This window comes from Somniosus microcephalus, chromosome 2 (genome assembly GCF_052327205.1).
Source record: "Somniosus microcephalus isolate GS21.2 chromosome 2, FLI_Smic_1.0, whole genome shotgun sequence".
Lineage (NCBI taxonomy): Eukaryota > Metazoa > Chordata > Chondrichthyes > Squaliformes > Somniosidae > Somniosus > Somniosus microcephalus.
Window position 1 is genome coordinate 340,861,217 of NC_140988.1, and position 19,834 is coordinate 340,881,050.

The 19,834-nt window shown below is 43.2% G+C and overlaps 1 protein-coding gene across 9 annotated transcripts in view; it reads left to right on the forward strand.

Moving 5' to 3' along the window:
- The window catches only part of LOC147123642 (protein FAM53A-like), a 119,542-nt gene that overhangs the window by 60,747 nt on the left and 38,961 nt on the right, over positions 1 to 19,834 (forward strand). Inside the window, exon 5 of one of the 9 annotated variants that reach the window (XM_085975451.1) lies at positions 2,815 to 2,899. The exons of the other annotated variants lie outside the window; for them this stretch is intronic. Within the exon in view, the coding sequence (XP_085831577.1) occupies positions 2,815 to 2,899 (85 nt within the window). The remainder of the gene's footprint in view (positions 1 to 2,814; positions 2,900 to 19,834) is intronic. 9 annotated transcript variants of the gene reach the window in all.

A 19,834-nucleotide genomic window follows, 5' to 3' on the forward strand; every position in this document is an offset into this window, starting at 1 on the left:
GCAATTTCCTTCGGAGTGCCTTAGTGATACTGTAGGCATGAGGTATTAACTTTTTATTCGTTTATGGGATGTGGACGTCGCTGGCAAGGCCAGCATTTATTGCCCACCCCTAATTGCCCTCGAAGGTGGTGGTGAGCTGCAGTCCATGTGGTGTAGGTATTCCCACAGTGCTGTTACGGAGGGAGTTCCAGGGTTTTGACCCAGCAACTATGAAGGATCAGCGATGTACTTCTAAGTCAGGATGGTGTGTGACTTGGAGGTGATGGTGTTCCCATGCGCCTGCTGCCCTTGTCCTTCTAGGTGGAAGAGGTCGTGGGCTTGGGAGGTGCTGCCGAAGAAGCCTTGGCGAGTTGCTGCAGTGCATCTTGTAGATGGTACACACTGCAGCCACAGTACGGTGGTGGAGGGCGTGAATGTTTAAGGTGGTGGATGGGGTGCCAATCAAGCGGACTGCTTTGTCCTGGATGGTGTCGAGCTTCTTGAGTGTTGTTGGAGCTGCACTCATCCAGGCAAGTGGAGAGTATTCCATCACACTCCTTACTTGTGCCTTGTAGATGGTGGAACGGCTTTGGGGAGTCGGGAGGGGAAACACTCGCAGCAGAATACCCAGCCTCTGACCTCTTGTTGCCACAGTATTTATGTGGCTGGTCCAGTTAAGTTTCTGGTCAATGGTGACCCCAGGAGGATGATGTTGATGGTGGGGGATTTGGCGATGGTAATGCCGTTGGATGTCAAGGGGAGGTGGTTAGACTCTCGCTTGTTGGAGATAGTCATTGCCTGGCACTTCTGTGGCACGAATGTTACCTGCCACTTATCAGCCCAAGCCTGAACGTCGTCCAGGCCTTGTTGCATGAGGGCATGGACTGCTGCTTTATCTGAGGAGTTGTGAATGGCGCTGAACACTGTGCAGTCATCAGCGAACATCCCCATTTCTGACCTTATATTGGAGGGAAGGTCATTGATGAAGCAGCTGAAGATGCTTGGGCCTAGGACACTGCCCTGAGGAACTCCTGCAGTGATGTCCTGGGGCTGTCTTGATTGATTTTCAACCACCACAAACCATCTCCCCCCCCCCCCCCCCCCACTCAATTCCCATTGACTTCAGTTTTACTAGGGCTCCTTGATGTCAAGGGCAGTCACTCTCACCCCACCTCTGGAATTCAGCTCCTTTGTCCATGTTTGGACCAAGGCTGTAATGAGGTCAGGAGCCGAGTGATCTTGGCGGAACCCAAACTGTGGTAAATTTAATATTATAGGTATATATGCATTTAAAGCCAGCAAAAGAAAATGTTAAATTTATGCATACATAAAAAGCATTAAACTATTTGTAATCACAATGTTAAATGAACACAATTGAAGATCTATCAAATGCAAAAGTGTGATATGTAGTCAATGAACTAATACAAACATAGAGATGAAAACCATTTAGGCAAGTACTCACTTTGTGGAAGGTCTTGGAGGGAGGAAAATGGGTCCCAGGCCACGGAGGGGTTGGCTGGAAGAACCTGCAGAAGCAGAATCAATCCCTCTCTGAGCAAAACACTCAAATGTTTCTTGAATCATTTACTTCAACATAGAAAGGGAGAAACTGAAGCAAGGGAAGATAAATGATTAGTTGTACCAAAGTTGTTATCCAGAAGGAAAAGGGTCAGGATGTTGTTAGAATCCTCGAACTGAGGTTGTCTGAATAATGTCAATATCTATATGGGGAACTGCAGCTCTTAGCACTTCTGAAGCTTCATCGAGAGGTAGAGATGTTCAGCTGCAGACGTGACCAAGTCACAGAATGCCCATTCCCATATAAGAAGTTTTACAAATGTACTACTGAGGAGCAGATGTATGGACTGTGCACATTCAAAACTGAGATGAGGAGAAACTTCTTCACTCAGAGGGTAGTAAATCTATGGAATTTGCTACCTCAGAGAGCTGTGGAAGCTGCGACATTAAATAAATTTAAAATGGAGGTAGACAGTTTCCTAGCTGATAAGGGAATTAGGGGTTACGGGGAGCGGGCAGGGAAGTGGACGTGAGTCTAGGTTCGGATCAGCCATGATCCTATTGAATGGCGGAGCAGGCCCGAGGGGCCGTATGGCCTATTCCTGCTCCTACTTATGTTCTTATGGTGTTTATCTTGGAATGGCTTCACTTACCAGATAGTAGTTGTGAAGTCTGCTCAGCTGGTGCAGATTTTTAAAGGACCATAAATTTAGGTTGAGCATTTTTTTTGTTCAGCCACCTAGGGTGTGAGTTTTGCATTGCTGCAACTAATACTGTATAAAGGATTTCATTACCTATGCGATGAAAAAACTAAAGTAAGTATCTAATGCTGTCTTTACATTCTTGGTTAACTACTAACGACAACTCTGTCAACAACAGTAGTTTGCGGTGTAAGTAAGTGACTCTGCTGGTGGTCTGCACTGCCGGAACAATATGTTTTGGGCAACTTCCCCTCGCTCATGCACAATTTTAAAAAGAAACTAGCTGCTATAGAAAAGACTATTTTCTTTATTTCTCTCGCTCCCACCCCCATATAAGCATAAGCAGGAGTGCAGTATCAGGACCAGGAAGTAGGTTCATAGTATAAACCAGTTATAAAGTGTTAAATTACCTTTTTTAAAACAATTGCATTTAAATTCCTATATACCTCCAATTGTGGTGTTGTGTTCTAGTTGCATAAGAGTGATGAGGAATCCCATTTGAATATTATAGATAAAGAACTTTATCTAGTAAGTAAAATTTTGCAGGGTAGCCTTGATAATTCCTGTTGGGTTGCCAAGCATAGTTCTGAATTTAAATCCTAACTTTAAATTGCAGTTGATGTTCTGCTTTCTTTGGGTGACCTGTCTCCCTTGTGACCGGTGCCGGTTGCTGCAAAAAGACATCTCGTCTGCCACTGGAGGTGAGACTTGACAATTCTTGGATGAAATCACTAACGTGCATCGATGGTGTATGTATTCTCACCAAATGTGAAGTTAGCTACCTCGAACAAAACATCCAGTTCTAACACTCATGCATGCACCTTCCTTTAAACAGGGAAGGGAGGCTGTTTGCTTCCAGACCTCTATGAGCTATTTGGTCAAGCAGGCCTTCCTTATGTGGGGGAGCCGGTGCTTGGCCGTCACTGAACATAGTTTAGAAGAAGTAGAATGAAGCAATCGAACTTGAATTTCTGAATATTAGCATAGCTCTAACATTCTCTTTCCCAAAATGTCAATGTTTTCTATCACGACGTCTAAAAAATTCAAGTTTAGCATCAACGCAAAGCCATGTGGGCTTTGTACATGCACAAAACGTGTATAGTGTCAGTCTGGTGTGAAGGCCCAAACGGACTCCAATGTGCAACAGACTGAGGCTCCCTGAGCTGGCCCGCAGGAGGATTTTAATTTTTCTGCCTTTATTAAAACGGGGTATTTTGTTAGATGTAGGAAACTTGAAATTTGGAGACGATGCACACACTGTGCGTAAGTGAATTTATCCAAGAATTCAGTCTCTTTCCCAGTGGCAAACAAGAAATGTTTTTGCAAAAAACCTGCCTTTCACGTGAACGGGTTCTTGGAAGTTGGACAATGCACAGAAGAGCCTCGAATCTGGTTCCTGGTGTTGGGGGGTTTAAGTTATGAGGAGAGACGGGAGAATCCTTTGCTTTACAGTCCAGAAAAAGAAGCACCCAAGAGGTGGTCTTAGAGAGATATATAAAAGTTGGGCCCAGGACTTGGGCAGCAGTTGCCCCATAACTGCAGTGTCTGTGAAAGAAAATCCACTTTGCACTGCCACGATACTTCATTTCACTCTTGCACCGAAATGACCTTTTCATCCAGAAGTGACCTTGCATGTTGAGAGGCTGAGCACATTTTTTGAATATTCCCGAGCCTTTTAACCCTGGCTATAATCTGTCAAACTCACCATTCCTTCTGCATAAATAAGTTACATAGTATCAGATAGTATTTACAGCACAGAAACAGGCCATTTGGGTCACCTGGTCCATGCTCCACATGGACCTCCTTCCACTCCTCTTCATCTCACCCTATCAACATATCCTTCTATTCCTTTCTCCCTCATGTGTTTATCGAGCTTCCCCATGTCACCTCAACTACTCCCTGTGGTAGCGAGTTCCACATTCTAGCCACTCTCCGGGTAAAGAAGTTTCTCCTGAATTCTCTACTGGATTTATTCATGACTATGCCGCCCCTGCAAGTGGAACCATCTTCTCTACATCTACCCTATCAAACTCTTTCGTATTCTTAAACACTTCTATCAGGTCACCCCTCAGTCTCTTTCCTAGAGAAAAAAGACCCAGCCTGTTCAATCTTTCTTTATGGGAATAACCTCTCAGTTCTGGTATCATCCTAGTAAATCTTTTCTGCACCTTCTCCAATGCCTCTATCGTTTTCTCTCAAATAATAAATGTAGCATTGTTTCAGAACTTTGGATCATTTGAATTGCAACCATTGCTTTGCTTGTTTAATTAAACCATTTCAAGAACATTGATTTGGCTTGCGGTTGCTGAGCATTTTAAATGAGCTCCATGATGATTACAGCAATTTAGATGTATAGTGGCAGTGTGCCAATAACCTTTATTGCTGTACTTGAACTTCGTACTGTATGATGTAAATAATTTAGGACTTTCTCTCAAATGTGAACCTCCCTAGTCACAAGGCCCTTGACGTGCAACAAGTCTAAACAATAGAATTCAAGTCAGCCTTGGAATCCATCTGCGACATTATCAGAACGCCATGTACAGACTGTGGTGTGTACTAGTAAACTTGCAGTCTTGGATGTCCAGGTATAATGCCCTCTGAGCATTCTGGATGGTACTTGGCTGTAAGGCATGAATACAGTTTAATATGAAATGAGGATAGTTGATTTGTAGAAGGCCCATGAACTAGAGTTTGGGAACTGTGCAACCCAGTGCTTACAGCCATTAGTAATGGATGCAGTTTTTTTTAGGGCTTGTAACATACTGCTTTTAAAAGTCGGCTCCTCGAGTGGATTTTGTTTTCTTCCCTCTTGCTGAAGGCGTTAGTACATGCTGGAGTATGCTTCCACTGGTACCAGTACCTAGGCCAGGTGACCTTTTATATATTTGAGCCTAGACATTGCTGTAGGCAGATACTTCAATTATGTGGGCCATTAAGGCCAACGCTGATCCTGTCCTCATTGTTCACACATGGAAGCTTTGCAGCAGTGATCACTATATAGAATCAGGAGCAGGAAATCAAGTTAATTTAGCAAAGAATACTGCAGCTAATTGTAGCACCCAGCACTCTGGCTGAGGTGGTGTAACTGAACGCACTGTGTGCCTCACCTAAGTGGTAGGTTTATCCTTTTGAGCAGCTTGAAATGCTGGACTCTCATTAGGGCTTAGTGATCTGTCTGCCAGCTGATCAGATGGTGTTTGATTAACTGCTAATATATCATAGCAGACATCCTAAATTAATGCTAGACTGATAAATATCGGTTCTGATAATCAGTTCTGCAATGTTTTTAACGAGTGCTGTTGTGTCCTTTGTATCAGAGATGCCTTCTTAAAATGGCCTCTAGAAAGCAGGACCTAGTTTTCATATCGTGCTGTGTAGGGTTGTATAATGGAATTGCCACTGTCTATCCTGTACCTGACCGTGAGCCAGCACTGGAGGCTGGTAGAATTAATAATTTAAACTTGTGCCACCTGTTTTTACATCTTAAACTCCAAAAAGATTCTTGCTGAGCTTCTGTTTGGTGTTGTAATTGGCAATCTGGTTTGGACTGGCCTCTGTGATGGGATGTTGGTGTCACTGGTTTCCGATGGGGAGGCGGGGAGCTGAAGGAAGGCAACTTGCTTTCCTTCCAGTATGTGGCATAGTGGGAGCTGGTCACTTGTCCTTCAGCAAAAGAATAATGTGACCATAAGGAAGAAAGGGAAGGAAGCTTGGGGAAAGTAGGAAAAACAAATTGTCGGGCTATGGGAAAAGAGCAGGCGAGTGGGGCTAATTGGATAGCTTTTTCAGAGAACAGGCACGATAGGCCAAATGGCCTCCTGCTGTGCTGTATGATTCTCTGACAAAAGCACAAGATCAAAACCTTGATGAAAGCCACAAGCTGGTGTTTTATGATGTATTTAGCTGTTATTTGTAGAAGTGCATAGTCAGAAGAAGCAAAGTTTGTTTTGGAGACAATTGGTCTGATTAGTATGTCCCCACTGGATTTATATAAAACAGATAATGTTACGTGCAATGTGTGAAAAGTAAAACCAGTGGTCTGTCACATTCTGTTGGCTTCGATCAGTCTCTAAGTCATGCTAAAATTGCTTTTTTTTTGGTTTGTGCAAACTGAAACCCAAGTATGATGTGACTTTGTGGTCTGAAAACATTAAATGAATGTTTTTGCCAAAACTCTAATCCTACTTGTAGAGCGCAGCCAGGCTTTCCAGCTTGGTAAGCGAGGGCTGTGACTGAGGTTGAATATAGAAAATGAATGGCCAAGGTTAACTGGGAACAGGGCTAGTTATTGAGGTTGCAGAACTCTGTGGAACTGCAGATTATTGCTCTGCCAATGTTGCTGCAGTTGTACAGGGCCTTGGTGAGACCGCACCTTGAGTATTGTGTGCAGTTTTGGTCGCCTTATCTGAGGAAGGATGTTCTTGCCATGGAAGGAGTGCAGCGAAGATTCACCAGGCTGATACCTGGGATGGCAGGAATGATGTATGAGGAGGGATTGTGTCGATTGGGCTTATACTCACTGGTGTTTAGAAGGTTGAGAGGGGATCTCATCGAAACCTATAAAATTCTGTCAGGCCTGGACAGACTAGATGCAGGAAGGATGTTCCCGATGGTCGGGGAGTCCAGAACCAGTGGTCACAGTCTAAGGATAAGGGGTAAGCCATTTAGGACTGAAATGAGAAATTTCTTCACCCAGAGAGTGGTGAACCTGTGGAATTCTCTGCCACAGAGGGCGGTGGAGGTCAGTTCATTAAATATATTCAAGAAAGAGTTGGATATATTTCTTAAGGCTAACGGGATCAAAGGATATGGGGAGAAGGCAGGGACAGGGTACTGAATTTGAATGATCAGCCATGATCTCATTGAATGGTGGAGCAGGCTCGAAGGGCCGAATGGCCTACTCCTGCTCCTATCTTCTATGTTTCTATGAATTGGAAAAATTGGTGCATAAAAATCATATCGTCACTGGTCTGTGGTTGTAACTTAACTCACTGCGATTTGTTTTCCCCATCCTCAGAGTAAGTCTTGGATCTAATTTTTACACTGCTACACCAAATATTCTGCATTAGTTACCCCCAGACCTGACTCTTCCAATAATCTCCTGGCTGGCCTTCCATCCACTCTAATCTTCAGTTCACCCAAAACTCTGCTGGCCGTATCCTAACTTGCACCAAGTCCCGTTCACCCATCACCTCTGTACTCGCTGACCTATATTGCTGAACTTGCTGGTTTTTCTCTAGGGCTTACATACGGGCATTAAATAAGTGGTATCAAAATCCAGAACTGGCTGTTTTAATGCTGTGAAGCTCATTATCTCCTTTCTGTTGACCATATCTGGCATTTGCAGCGTAACGCCACCTAGCTACATTCTGCAAGAAGGCTCTGACTTGCAAAATAGTAGCCTTTGAAATCTTGACTCTTTCGAACTCCATGGTGTGGATCAATGCTGAAGCATTTTTGCTCCAAGGGCTCTACTGTAATGTCGAATGTGTAGGTTTGAAGCATGTTTCTGGAAAAATTGTCATTTTCCAGAAATTGCAAGAAGCTGTCAGGGTTATGTAATTACACCAGACAGATTGCTTTTGTCAGATTTCTATATATATGTAAATATATGAATGGTGTCTCATTAATGACCTAGCCATGATGGGTTCAGTGTTTCAATATGCAGTAATGTACTTTGCAAGAACAGCATTTGTTGTCTTCACATGGATGTCTGCACTGTGGCCCTACTGGGGATATATGTACCCTTTATGAAGTTGATGACTCCAAATGTGCTGTCATCAGGGTTTTAGATATTTATGTAGGTTTTTTTTTAAAAGTGTCTTCAGTGTTTCACCCTTTACCATGGTCTCCATTTGTTACATTCTATCACTTGCTAAGAGGACAGTTGACCTTCCAGGATTGTACTAATACCACTTGCAAATTGACAATTCGCATTGTTGCAAGAACAGCTCAAGGCACCGTCTCCGCTCTTCTCTCCCTTCCACTGCACCCCTGCTATTTCTCAAATCCCCCCCCCCCCCCCCCAGGGAAAAAAAGTTGGAAATGCCTGGCTTCTGCTCAGTATCTATGCATCCATGATGTGTAGAGGGTTGTGGAAGTAAGTCCAAGTCCTACTGTGGCAAAGTGCAGCTCCACTATTTTCAATGAATTTTCTTCCCTGCCCTCCTTTTCTGAAGAGGCTGAGATACTGGTGCCTGTGCCTCTAGCATTCACTCACATATCCATGAGCCTTGATTGAATGTTTGTAGATTTTTGGACTACAGGGGCCATTGCAGATTAGTGTGATCCTGTTAGGATGCCAGTAGTGATCTGGATTGGGACCCTAAGCTGTTTCAGCACTGTTATCCAGGGGGCAGAAATCAATTGGTGCACCCTGACTGTGAACCTACTTGAAGGTGTCCTGACTAACTTTGGGACATTTAGAAACATAGAAGATAGGAGCAGGAGTAGGCCATTCGGCCCCTCGAGCCTGTTCCGCCATTTAATGAGATCATGGCTGATCATCCAAATTCAGTACCCTGTCCCTGCCTTCTCCCCATATCCCTTGATCCCTTTAGCCTTAAGAAATATATCCAACTCTTTCTTGAATATATTTAATGAATTGGCCTCAACTGCCTTCTGTGGTAGAGAATTCCACAGGTTCACCACTCTCTGGGTGAAGAAATTCCTCCTCATCTCAGTCTTAAATGGCTTACCCCTTATCCTTAGACTGTGACCTCTGGTTCTGGACTCCCTGGCCATCGGCAACATCTAGCCTGCCTAGTCCCATTAGAATTTTATAAGTTTCAATGAGATCCCCTCTCATTCATCTAAACTCTAGCAAATATAAGCCTAATCGACCCAATCTCTCCTCATACGTCGTTCCTGCCATCCCAGGTATCAGTCTGGTGAATCTTCGCTGCGCTCCCTCCATGGCAAGAACATCCTTCCTCAGATAAGGCGACCAAAACTGCACAGAATACTCGGTGTGGTCTCACCAAGGCCCTGTACAACTGCAGCAAGACATCCTTGCTCCTGTACTCGAATCCTCTCGCTATGAAGGCCAACATACCATTTGCCGCCTTAACCGCCTGCTGCACCTGCATGCTTACCTTCAGCGACTGGTGCACAAGGACACCCAGGTCTCATTGCACTTCCCCTTCTCCCAACCTATTGCCGTTCAGATAATCTGCCTTCCTGTTTTTGCCACCAAAGTGGATAACCTCGCATTTATCCACATTATACTGCATCTGCCCAATCACCCAACCTGTCTAAATCGTACTGGAGTTTCTCTGCATCCTCCTCACAGCACACGCGTCCACCCAGCTTTGTGTCATTTGCAAACTTGGAGATATTACATCTAGTTCCCTCGTCTAGATCATTAATATATATTGTGACTAGCTGGGGTCCTAGCACCAATCCCTGCAGTACCCCACTAGTCACTGCCTGCCACTCGGAAAAAGACCCGTTTATTCCAACTCTTTGCTTCCTGTCTGCCAACCAGTTCTCTATCCAAGACAGTACCTTACCCGCAATCCCATGTGCTTTAACTTTGCACGCTAGTCTCTTATGTGGGACCTTATCGAAAGCCTTCTGGAAGTCCAAATACACCACATCCACTGGTTCTCCCTTATCTATTCTACCAGTTACATCCTCAAAAAATTCCAGTAGATTAGTCGAGCATGATTTACCTTTTGTAAATCCATGTTGACTTTGTCCGATCCCGTCACTGTTTTCCAAGTGCTCTGCTATTACATCTTTTATAATGGACTCTAGCGTTTTCCCCACTACCGATGTCAGGCTTACCGGTCTATAATTCCCCGTTTTCTCTCTACCACCTTTTTTAAATAGTGGGGTTACATTAGCTACCTTCCAGTCTATAGAATTTTGGAAGATGACCAGCAATGCATCTACTATTTCTAGGGCCACTTCCTTAAGTACCCTAGGATGTAGATTATCAGGCCCTGGGGATTTATCGGCCTTCAATCCCGTCAATTTCCTTAACACCATTTCCCTACAAATACTGATTTCGTTCAATTCCTCCCTCTCATTAGACCCTATGTTCCCCGACATCTCTGGCAGGTTATTTGTGTCCTCCTTTGAAGACAGAACCAAAGTATGTATTTAGTTGGTCCGCCATGTCTTTGTTCCCCATTATAAATTCCCCTGATTCTGACTGCAAGGGACCTACGCTTGACTTCACCAATCTTTTTCTCTTCACATATCTATAGAAGCTTTTACAGAGCGATGTGATGAGATGCTATATAAATGCAAGTTCTTTGTTTTCTGTGGTTCTATATATTCACAGCTTGCAGTATTAGTATTCTACACATTTTCAGTGAAATTTCTTTTCTTAAATACCTTGAATTCATAGAATCATAGAATGGTTACAGCACGGAAGAAGGCCATTTGGCCCATTGAACCCGTGCCGACTCTCAGCTAGTCCCACTCGCTTGCCCCTTCCCTGTAGCCCTGCAGAAATGTTTCTTTTAGATACTTATCCAACTCCCTTTTGAAAGAAAAGATTGAGTTTGCCTCCACCGCCCTTTCAGGCAGTGCATTCCAGATCTTAACCACTCGCGTAAAAATTTTTTTCTTGCGACGCCTTTTGTCAATCACCTTAAATCTGTGTCCTCTGGTTCTAGACCCTTCTACCAATGGAAACAGTTTCTCTCTGTCCAGACCCCTTATGATTTTGAACACCTATCAAATCTCCTCTCAATCTTCTCTGCTCTAAGAACAATCCCAGCTTCTCCAGTCTATCAACGTAACTGAAGTCCCTCATTCCTGGAATCATTCTCGTAAATGTTTTCTGCACCTCCTCTGAGGCCTTCACATCCTTCCTAAAGTGTGGTGCCCAGAATTGGACACAGTACTCCAGTTAGGGCCGAACCTGTGTTTTATCATCATTGCCACACTTTTGTACTCTATACCTCTATTTATGAAGCCCAGGGTCGTGTAAGCCTTTTTAACTGCTTTCTCAACCTGCCCTGCCACCTTCAGTGATTTGTGCACATATATCCCCAGGTCTCTGTTCGTGCACCCCCTTTAGGATTGTACCATTTACTTTCTATGCCCTCTCCTCATTCTTTCTACCAAAAATGTATCACTTCACACTTTGCTGTGTTAAATTTCATCTGCCACGTGTCCGCCTATTTCACCAGCCTGTCTGTCTTCCTGAATTAGTAGTGAATAACATCACATACAATTTAGCTTGCATCATGAAGAATGACCTTAGCTTGCATTCACATTCCCTCCCAAGTGTTTTCCTACCCTGAAAATTACTGGTCAAACATTTACAGTCGGGTATGTGCGCATTTTCACATTCATTTTTACCCCATCAGTATGGGAGATCAACTTAATTGCTCCAAGATTTTCTTTCAAAAGCATTAAGAAGAAAGGGATGACAGTTCTGCATATAGCCTAGATTTTCTAGTAATTTTGTACCTCTGTTGATTGCAGAAAAATGACACTACATTCCAACCGTATGCCCATGATGCAACATTGTTATTGTCCATTTGTTCATCTAAATACTTAACAAAAGGAAATGGTTGTTCATTGCAAAAGCAATTACCAATTTAAAGATTTAGCTAGACATTCTTAATGGTAAATGTATATAACCAATTAACACAAAATGGCATTTTATAAATTTAAAAAGTAGCACTTTGGCAGGATAACTTTAGCATACTCTCTAACAATGTGTAGTATTACCCATGATCTTCAGACTGTATATTTGCAAGTGTTCTGTCTCGTTTGTATGCTGTTTGAGGTAATGTACATTCCTACCTCTTTGAGTAGTGCCACAGGATCTTTAACATTCACCTAAACCTTTGGAACAGACAATTGGAAACTTGGTTAATATCTCATCTGAAGGCCAGCACCTTTGACCATGCAGCGTTCTTAGTGCTGCGCTAGAGTGTCATCTTATATTATATATACTTAAATCCCAGAGTGGAGCCTGAAATCGCAATCTTCTGACTTAGCGGTGAGAGTGCAGTCCAACACTGTGACTTTGTGTTAGCTTCTCTTTTACCATGTCTGCAGAGCTAATTATGCAGACCTTTTTTTTTAAAACCAAGACGTTTCTTGATTTTTGGGGCTGTTGCGACTTTGAGACCCAATCGCAACAACTTGCATTTATATAGCGTCTTTAACGTAGGAAAATATCCCAAGGTGCTTCACAGGAGAGTAATAATGCAAAAATTGACACTGAGCCAAAGGAGGAAATATTGGACTAAACGCTTGGTGAAAGAGGTAAGTTTTAAGGAGGGTCTTCCCGAACTTCGGCCATAGACGGCTGAAGGCATGGCTGCCAATGGTGCTGGCACCCAATTAAGCACAATATAAAGGCAGCTGCAGTCAACACTGAAATAGAAGTGGATATTTACAACCTTGAGATGGCGTGATAACTATTTTCTATTTGTAATTTCTAACCCCACCCCCATTAAATCCAAAGTGCAAATGCTCCCTCCTTTTACAGTGGCATCTCGGTCTTACGGTGTATGTAGTGCTGAAGTAACAGGAGACTGCACTTGGGACAGTTTTCTACATTAAAGGCATTATAGAAATGCAAGTTGTTGCTTACCTGATAGCCAAGTTATTAAGGATGAGCTTAACAGCTGTCTCTGCTGTAGATGGCAAGTTTGGAATGCTGTTCAGCAGAGATTGTGAAGACCAGGTTAAAATGACATCCTTGCAAAGTAGTCAGATGGCTGTTTATAGAAAATACCCAGGAACTTTGTCCAATTTTTTTATTCAAGAAAAAAAAATGCCTTTGGAAAGGTGAGCTGGGATATCCTTGGAAGTCATTACAGCTAGCCTTTTTGTATTAAGTACATTTATTGTTTAATGCAGTTCCACAATTAACAGTGAATCTATTCCAAACTATAAACAGCTGTCTACATCAGATATTCACAGCTGTCTCCAAGGAACTGGAGAGCGTGGGCTCCAGAGATTCAGACAATGCGTATAGAATTGCTGGGTGAATCATGGCACAGCTGTAAATGTATTCGTCCAAATTCTGTACAAGTTTTGAACTTGTCTTTATTTTTTGAAGTACCCACATGACGTCAATCTTGCATAACCATTGTTTCTCATTTTTGGGTCTCAATGGCCCATATTGTTCATTGATTTTAATTTCTCTGCCTCCCTATGGTGAAAGTCCCAATTCTCTCGTGTTTGAGATGAGCTCTCCATATGCAAATTGGAGGAGCAAAATCTTGGCCTATTGCATGGTCGACGTTGATACACATGTAATCCTGCATTGGACAACCTTTTTGGCTTGCCTCCACTCCTTGATAAGCTGGCACAGTGAATCCGATACTTGTGGATTTTGCAGTTCCCAGTTCAGTTGCTTGCCCCAATACATTCTGCATTTCTTGATTTGAAATACTGGTATCTGCAGACTCATTATGTGGAACATTCTCATTGATCTTATACAAGACATGAGTTCAAATCCCACCACGGCAGCTGTGGAATTTAAATTGTTAATAAATAAATGTGGAGTAATAAGCTAGTATCAGTAATGGTGACCATTAAACTACCGGATTGTCATAAAAATCCATCTGGTTCACTAATTTCCTTTAGGGAAGGAAATCTGCCGTCCTTGTCTGGTCTGTATGTGACTCCAGACCCACAGCAATGTGGCTGACTCTTAACTGCCCTCTGAAATGTCCTAGTAAGTCACTCGAAGGCAATTAGGGATGGGCAATAAATGCTGGCCTAGCCAGCGACGCCCACATCCCGTGAACTAATTTTTTTTAAATTTGTTTTCAAGCAAGCTTCTGTTTGCTTTCAATTAGAGAGGATGGTGGAACGGTTTGATCTTGTACTATATGCTTTGCATGGTTCTGATTTTTGATCTCTTAGAGATCGAGATGTGACGCTATCTACCCTGCACTGGTTATCTTTCTCCAGCAGAGAGGAGTGGTCATGCAACTTGTTTTGTGAATCTGCCAAATTCCACTCTTAAGAAACCTAGATATGACACAATAAATTAGTAACTCTCTTTTACAACAAATCACAATCTTGTGCCTCTGTAATACTGCTTCTGCTAACTTCATTTTCAAAAATAAAATTGTAGTGTCCAACACCTCAGTGGGCAAATGGATCGTGCACTAAACCATACAGCTTGGAACAGTTCCCGTCTGATCCTTCATTTACGCTGAGTTATCCAAAGGTAGCCCAGGGCAGTGATGGGATGCTAATGCTGGCATCTGCATTTCTCAGGCAAAGGAAAATCATCTAAGATTCGGACTCCTGGTGTTTGCTGGAAATTGCGCATGCATTGATTGGGTGAGGACAAGATGTCTTCAATCGCTTGCTGTCCAGATTCACATTTGCTATCTAAATACTAGACTGGCATCTGGGGCGGGGGGGGGGGGGGGGTGAAGAGATGGGATTTCACGAGTTCTGTTTGAGCTGTACAAATAAATGGACTAATTTAACAAAATGATTATAGAAACGACTTCAAGAATAGTAGGTAGATTGTGTATTGCATGTAGTGAAATGATACAAATTGAAAGCATTACTTTTCGTTGTGACTTTCAAACATAAAGCCCATTATTGTGAAAAATTAATATGCAATTGATGTCTGTGAAGTTTGTCTCTATTCAAACCTGCTTACTGAACTTTTATTGCTTATGGTTGGCCAAATGAAACTCTCAATATATCTAATGCACACTTAAGAGTTTTAATATTAGTGTATGTGCACATCCTGTCAATTTATCTGTTATTCATTCCTATGTCAATGATTCCACCCTCCTGCCAGAGGTGGTGCTGTAGTGTGATTTGGTGCCCAGCTGCTCAGCCTGCACTGCAGAGAAACCTGTATGCACCAACCAACTCTGCTTCCTAAATTGCTACATGTTTTGCTGTTTTAACTATAAATAATAGAAAATCAATGTATTATAAAAATAAGGCTTCAAAAGGAAGACTGAATTGCTTCTTCCCGTCCCCTGTCCTCTGATCCCACCTTACCTAAAGACTGTACTTAATCTTGAGTCCGTGTGCCATGCCATAGGAGATCCACTCCGATTTTATAATTGTAAGTGTCACACTACAAGCTGTCAAAATTAGAAAAACAAAGGGAAAGAAAAGCATGTGTTTTTTATGATCTCGAGCTGGCAAATTGACAAACACCTGAAAACCTGTAAACTTCCCTCACCAAATGGCAGTTAAACTCTGACCACAGAATCTCTTTCGATGATTTCTACAGTGGGAGCACCTTAACGATGGCCTTCAAAGGACAGGCAAGTTAGTGGCTAAACATCAGTTGTGCTGCAGAGCCTCAGGCATCCGTGTAAACAAAATGAGATTTGGAATTGATGTCATGCACAATCTCCCAGCTATTTTTCTTCATAATTCATGAGGTTGCTAGGATAAAAAGCTGAATTTTCAGTGGACATTAAAGAAAAAAAAATGAAGACTTGCATTTATACAGCACCTTTCACGACCACTGGATGTCCCAAAGTGCTTTCCAGCGAATGAAGTACTTTTTAAAGTGTGGTCACTGTTGTAATGTAGGATGATTGAATCATCTAATAGGATGATGGTAAAAATTGTATGGCTTGATCTTGCAGTTTTGTATGATATTTTCGGTGAAAGTAGAATTTCTATATATGATTCCAATGAATCATTTGAAAGTGGCCAAATACTTTGAAAGTACCAGAAGTCCCCCTCCCCTGAGTCTATATAGAATGAGCTTTCACACCTTGCTATTTCTGATGACATTGACTTGGTAAAGTTTCTCAGATAGCTGTTTGGGCAGGGGAAAAGATATCATGGGATTACTAAACATTTAGCACTGGTTAGGGAGTTGGTTGAAATTTCATAAACCGGATGCTGTTATTAATGGTCGTTGATTTGATTGGGGTCTGGCTACGAGAGAAGTTCCTCACAATTCTGTATTGGGTATTTGCTGTTCATCGCTAATGATCTGGAGGACAGATTAAATGATACAAAGATGTGCTCAGGAGTTTGTAATGGAGAACAAATCGATAGGTTGCAGGCTGATTTAGATAAGTTGGGTAACTGGATCAGAGTATGGTAGATGTGGACAAGTACAGTGTCATGCAAATAGGGCTAGGAAACTGGGCGTGTCAACAGATCAGGGCTAATAGTTGCTAAATTGCTAAGTGCACCACCAATGTGAGCTTGCTACAGGGTGAGCTGATAGATTGAGTTGTATTGCTAGTACTATAGTTACGCTGTATAAGGCTTTGATATGTCCACGCTGAGAGTATTATGTCCAGTTTTGGGGGGTCTCCATGGTGAAGAAAATTGAGGCTCTCTGGAGTACAGAGGATGATGACCAAGGTGATGCTAAATCTTCAAGTTGGTAATTGAGGGTAAGCTCAGAGTTAATTATTTACTCTGGAGAAGTATAGGCTTAGAGGAGATATGACGGCAAGGAATTGGGTTTGATGCTAGGAAGTATTTATTTTTACGCAGAGTCATCGCTCGCCACACATTTCTGCAACATGTTGCCACGGACCCACCGGGTCAGTCGTTAGTTTGGATTGTGGTGATGGAGTCTCTCTCAGGATCGACAGATGAATATTAGTTGTTACGCTTGCGCTAATGAGAGAAGAGCCCACTCCTGGATGCACATATACTGCTGCACATATTGCATTGAAAGACAGATGAGGGGGATAGATGAGTTGCCTTGCACTAGGGAGCCAGAGCTCAGCCTGAATTTCATTCATACTGACCCAGCAGACGTGCTGCCATCGGAGTCTGTTGGTGGTTGTGTCTCCGAGGGATAATGCACGATTTCAAGGTGGCCTTTAGTGTGTCTTTAGAACGTTTTATTTCCCAGCTCTCTCGTAATAACCAGATTGCAGCAACTGGGCTGCAGCTCACTAAAAGTCTGCTTCGGGGATCAGGCATGTGGACAATCTGTCCAGACCAACGCAACTGGGCTTTTTAATTTTAGTTATATTGCAGGGCATCGGTGTTAGATATTCTGTCCTTCCACTTGATGCCAGCAATACATTGTAGAAATGGAAATAGTCAAGTTGCTTGATGTGACAGCGGTAGCAAATCCACAAGTCCTATCCATATTGTAAAGTGGTGAGGACAACAGCTTGGTATATAGCGATTTTTGTTGGCAGACTAGCTCCTCGTTCCTGCCAGAGTCTCTGCTCGATTTGCCAAAAGCGCAGCTGGCCCTGCCATTCCAGTGAGTGAATCGGTGCTGATTTGTAGAGAACGCAACCACAGTAGCTGAAATTGCTAACTGACCCAGCAGAAATCCTGGTTGAAATGGCTGGCTAGCATTCCAAGTCCTCGACTGTCTCCCTGCAGTGTCTGCTAACGCACTAAATATCATGCCACTTGTCGCCCCACCTGATGTGGCTGAAATCCAATTTCACAGAATTTCACAGAATCCCCACAGTGCAGATAGAGGCCATTTCGGCCCATCGAGCCTGCACCGACACATATCCTACCCGATCCCCGTAACCCCTACACCAACACATATCCCACCCTATCCCCGTAACCCCACGTATTTAATCCCCCTAACACAAAGGGTCAATTTATCATAGCTAATCAACCTAACCCGCACATCTTTGGACTGTGGGAGGAAACCGGAGCACCCGGAGAAAACCCACGCAAACACGGGGAGAATGTGCAAACTCCACACAGACAGTCACCCGAGGCCGGATTCGAACCCGGGTCCCTGGCCAAACAAATGCCAGGTGGAAAAGCAGCCGGTTCGGACAGTACCACGGTAGAAATCTGCAAGCATAGAGGTCACAAGCTTGAGAAGAATCTTGTTGCCCTTTACAATAAAAATCTGTGAACACTAAAATGTGCCGCAGGACTTTAATGGCACCAACATTGTGCGCCACTAAAAGCGCAAAGGTGATTGCTCATACTGTGATAGTTATTGTGGGATTTCACTTCTGTCGGTATCAGGTAAAATTATTTTCTGTACCATGATCTGCCAAGTAAATGAGCAACTAGTGGAAAAACTTCTCCCAGAAAGCCAATGTGGCTTTTTTGGCTGGTTGCGGAACATGGGACATGATTTTCTCAGTCTGCCAAATCCAGGAAGAATATAGAGAAGAGCACTGGGGACCCTCTGTGGTCTTCGACTGCACAAAGGCATTCGGTTCTGTGATGCACTGTGGGAGATGCTGATGCACATTAGTGAACATTGTCCAGCAATTCGATGTTGGTATGATGGCCCAAGTAATAGATCAAGGTCATAAGTTGTCACTTTTTGTAGTCACTTTTAACGTCAAACAAGGTTGTGTTCTAGCCCTAACCCTGTTCAGCATACTGTGTGCTGTGGTACTGCTCGAGCCATTCAAGATGTGTGACCGGAATCTATATTCTATACCGCACCGACAGCAGCATCTTCAACCAGCATCAGCTGCATGTTGAGATTAAAGTATTGCAGAAAATTGTTTAAATATGTTTTTTGCCATAATTCTAGACATTTAGCTGCTATCCGACTGCTTTGCTCAGGTGGCAGTGTTTTGGCCTTGCAATCAACTTCTAAGACTGGCGTCATGGTCCAGCCCAGACCTGCACATCCAGTCACGTGCCTTGTGGTTATGAGCAATAGCGAACACTTAAGGTGCAGACAAATTCTTAGATTGTGCCGCCAGTTCTTGGTCTGAGTGAATTGAGGAGGAATTTTCCAGATTAATCCTGAATTTGCTAGTTTATTTTGTCTACTAGGAAGCAGCATTTCTAGGAGGTGGGAGGATGATGTGCAGTTGGATGGGGTGAGCTTGATGGGTGTGTGGTCTTTTCTAGTTCTGTTTTCTCAAAATTGACCTGTAGACTGATTCTGCGTGTTGCCTTAATTGTAGTTTTGTGCTTGACTGCCTTGATTTGTTTTTTATTTCCGGTAGTGTTGGAATAATCTTTGCAGGTCTGCTAGCAGCTAATTGTCTCCTTTAAGCTGAATCTGAATAAAGTTAGTCTTAATCAATATATTTGCCAAACTATTGGACAGTTTTGGAATATTTTCAGTGAAGAACGGAAGGAGGTTTTTTAAAGACCAGCTGGTCCATCAAGCCTGCCCCATGTCCATGATGGCTGGAACATCATTTCTAGACATTTCCTACGTTTCCCTCCTCTCTCCTCCCCCCACCCCCCCCCTCCCCCTCCAATCCCAGTCCAGCCCAGCATCCATGTAATCTCCTGGGGGGAAAAAATAACTGCAAAACTCCTCTCCGACCCCCTCAGGCAATCAAAACCAGTCCAGATCATGACGTGGACTAAGTGTTATCTATAAAGGCACTTACTTTCTATATGCTGCGATCTCTGCCCCAGTCAAGAATAGGTCCAGCTCTCTCTGAAAGGCATGCAGAGAGTCGGCACCCACCACACCAGCTGGCGATGTATTCCAGGGGCTCGCTACTCTCTAGGAAAAGAAAAAACACAACGTCCACCCTATTCCTACTCTTGGGAAATTTAAACTTCTGTCCCCTGCTCCTCCCCAATTGGTTAAACTGGAATAATCTATCAAAGCTATCCAACCCTTTAATTATTTTATAGATCTCCATCAGGTTGCCTCTAAGTCTACACTACTCAAGTCAGTAGACCAAGGTCCTTCAGCCTATCTGAGCAGCTGAGGTTCTTTAAGCTAGAAATCATTTTCATAGCTCTACTCTGAACCTTTTCCAAGGCCACTATAT